At 36.4% G+C, this 3,481-nt stretch overlaps 1 protein-coding gene across 1 annotated transcript; it reads right to left on the bottom strand.

The window, feature by feature from the left end:
* Positions 1 to 524: 524 nt before the first annotated feature.
* Positions 525 to 1,064, bottom strand: LOC138889495 (uncharacterized). The gene has a single exon (XM_070172808.1). It carries the CDS (start codon positions 1,062 to 1,064, stop codon positions 525 to 527), a length of 540 nt encoding a protein of 179 aa, XP_070028909.1.
* Positions 1,065 to 3,481: the final 2,417 nt, after the last annotated feature.

Here is a 3,481-nt window from a genome sequence, read left to right as displayed (position 1 = left end):
CGTGCCTCTACTTATGTGTTTGTAGTCTCTTCTACCTCCTTTCCCACAACATATATAATATCACCATGCTCATTTCTCACATAAAAACCAATTAAGCTTCTACCTGGGTTGCCCTTGATGCCCCATCTGTATTGATTTTAATCCAACCACCCATAGGAAACTCCCATATCATCTTGTTGACCTTCAGCTTAGGTATGTATACTTCTCCATCATATAAAGTATATTTGGCCACATGTGTGGTACATTAAACAAACCTTGCTTCCTCACCTTGATTAGAGATTGGATTGTAATATTGATCTGATACACAACCTTATTGATCGATACCGTATCACTATGCTTGTTGCTATTTCTCCTTTCCATTGCTCCCAAAAAATAATGCAAGCCAGTGCTTGAAAGATAGGTTTGAGACTTGGAATTACCTCTACTGTCCAACATTTTACAATTGCATGATGCAAACTTAAACCTTCTGATGATAGACCTTCATGGTAGAAGAAATATCCCCATAGTTTTTTGGCTACATATGATCAGAAAAACACATGAGCCACAGATTCTTCCTCTAGATTTGCACAACACCAGCACCTGGAAGGCATAAAATACCCCATTCTTCGTATTGCATCATCTAAATGTAGCCTACCCTTCAATAATTTCCACATAAAGAATGAAATTTTGAATGACAATCCCTTGATCCACATATTCTTATAGGATATGTCAGTGTCTCTCATTCTTCTAATGTAATCCCAAGCAGTTTTGACAGAGAAGTTCCCCTTTGTTTCCAGATTCCAAATAGGTTTATCCAATACATTATGTTTAATAGGAGAAGCAACATTCTCCAGTATATGCTTGGCTAAGTCTTCAGGCAAAAAGTCATTTATTTTTTCCATATCCCAATTTCCATCATTTACAATATCATAGACATTATGAATTGCCTCATCATAAAAGAAGTCAGGTGGCGTAACAAAGTATAGAGATCCCAAGCCAGTCCAATTATCAAACCAAAAGAGAGATGATCCTATTTTTGGCTTCCATAAAATCTGATGCTCAACAAGATCCCTACACTCTAGCATTTTTCTCCAAACATGTGATCTACCCCTCCAAGGAACCAACAATGCATTTAACTTTTTACAATACTTTTGGCTCATGAAAGAACTCCACAAACATGGTTTAGTTCTAAAATTCCACCATAGCTTACAAAACAGAGCTTTAGACATATCATGTAGAGGTCTAAACCCCACACCTCCTTCCTCACAAGGCAAACACAAAGTATCGTAGGAAGCTCAATGTCTAGCCCTCCCATCCGCTGAATTTCTCCAGAAGAATTTTGCAAAAAGCTTATGAAGTTTTTTTATCAAAGATGCAGGAAGACTCACTACTGACAACAAGTGTATGGGCATGCTTTGGAATACATGTTTGATCAATACTGCTCTTCCTCCAATGGACAATAACGTCCCCTTCCAAGATTGTAATTCATTCAGAACTTTGTTAATAAGATATTCATAGTATTCCATCTTTCTTCTAGTATAGAATATTGGGCATCCTAGATATATAAAAGAAAAATCCTGCCTTCCAATACCTGTGATCCTTTCTACTTTTCTCACCACAATATCAATAGTAGAATGATGCATATTAACTGCAGAATTAGATTTGTTTACTTTCTGCCCAGAGGCTGCTTCATATACATGTAATACTACCATGATCAGTTGAAGTGAGGTTGCATCTGAAGATGAGAATATAATCGTATCATCTGCATATGATAAATGGTTTATCTTGGGACTCCACTTAGGCAATCCAAACCCACAGAAGTATGGATTGAAGTGAAGAGAATTAAACCCCTTGAAAGTGCCTCAGCTGCCAATATGAATAGAGTAGGTGATAATGGATCACCTTGCTTCACCCCTTGTGGATTTGAAGAACCCATAAGGTTTGCCATTTATAAGAACTGAATACCAATTGTTGGAGATGATTCCAAACACCAAACAAATAAATTTCAGCAAATCCCATCTTCTTTATAATACCTTGGTCAAGAACAACCAAGATAATCTATCATATGCCTTCATCATATCTAGCTTGATCACAACATTATGGCCTGCCTTAGTTCTCAATCTCATGTTAGTGATTATTTCCTGTGTTAGAAACACATATTCAACAATACTCCTTCCTTTTAAAAAGTCTTCTTGCTCATCAGAGATTATGTCAGGAAGAAAACCAATTAAGCTCTCATGAATGAACCCCCTAGAAATCACTTTTTTGATAAAATTACTAAGGATAATTGGCCTCATGTCTGAAAAGGTAGTCACTTGCTTCTTTTTTGGTAATAGAACTAGGTTTGTATGAGTCACAAACTTTAGAAGTTCCTGTCCATTAAAGAATGCCTTAACCATCTCCACCACATCTTCACCTATGGTATCCCAGCATGCATGAAAGAAACTGCCATTAAATCCATCAGGACCTCCTGTACTTTCACCACTCAAACCATATACTGCTTGCTTAACTTCCTCCCTTGTTGGCATCAGTTGTGGAATATGCTCTATGATTTCAAAATCAGTAGGAACAACTTCTTCATGAAATTGAGCTAAAAAGAACTTCACTGCTTCCTCTTTTATCTCCTCATTTTCTTCGAGCCAATTACCATCACTGGACTGGATTCTCTTTAATTGAAATTGCTTTTTTCTTCCTCTAAGTTGTGCATGAAAGAACTTCGTATTTCTATCTCCCTCTTGAAACCATGTCATACCTGACTTCTGCCTCCAGAACTCCTCCTCCAATATCATCACTTTGTAAAGATCTTCTTGCTTTCATTGAAGCCTTTCTTTGTTATCTAGAGTAGGCCTCAATATAAGCTGAGCCTCATGAACTTTCACCACACCTCCAGACTGGATATCTTTTGTAAAATATCCCCGTAAGTAGCTTTACTCCATAAAAATAGAGCCTTCTTTACTTTATGTCTTATGTAAACAAAAAGTTTATAGTGACATACAAAGAACCTTAGATAAGGGGATTCCTCCCATTGGCTTAAGTTCAAAGTCAACCTTGCACTCAAAGGCAATCTTTTAATAGAGGAGAAAAGGCAGAGCACAGCTGATTGAAGTTCTACCTATGAGACAAGCAATGGTCAAATTAAAAATTATCCCAAAAAATACCATATTGTTATAAATAGAGTTTTATTTAAAGTGAATGTCTATATTTTGTTTTACTTGGTGGCTAAGTCACTCTTTCCCTATAAATTGAGGGGTCCTATTCCATCATAATTAATCCCAAATCAATAAGAATTATCTCTCCGTGCTTTACCTTGCAATACTCCCCTTCTTCTTTTATTGCTTCACGTTATCAGTACGAGACTCTAACCAATTGAGTAGAAGCTTTGGGATTGAGCATAATGATTGTCAATTGTTCCATTAACTTCCTTCATGATTACATTCTGGAATTAAGGTAGTATTTTTCTATATTTGTCTCTTTTAAATTCTTGACATTCTAAAATTTGATC

This window comes from Nicotiana sylvestris, chromosome 4 (assembly GCF_000393655.2).
Source record: "Nicotiana sylvestris chromosome 4, ASM39365v2, whole genome shotgun sequence".
In the NCBI taxonomy this organism is placed as follows: domain Eukaryota; kingdom Viridiplantae; phylum Streptophyta; class Magnoliopsida; order Solanales; family Solanaceae; genus Nicotiana; species Nicotiana sylvestris.
The sequence above is the reverse complement of the archived record's forward strand: the minus strand, read 5'-3'. Positions and strand labels throughout refer to the sequence as shown.

What these genes read in the sequence shown, in the direction of transcription:
- LOC138889495 (XM_070172808.1), bottom strand. Translation starts at nt 1,064, where the DNA reads ATGCTAGAGTGTAGGGATCTTGTTGAGCATCAGATTTTATGGAAGCCA.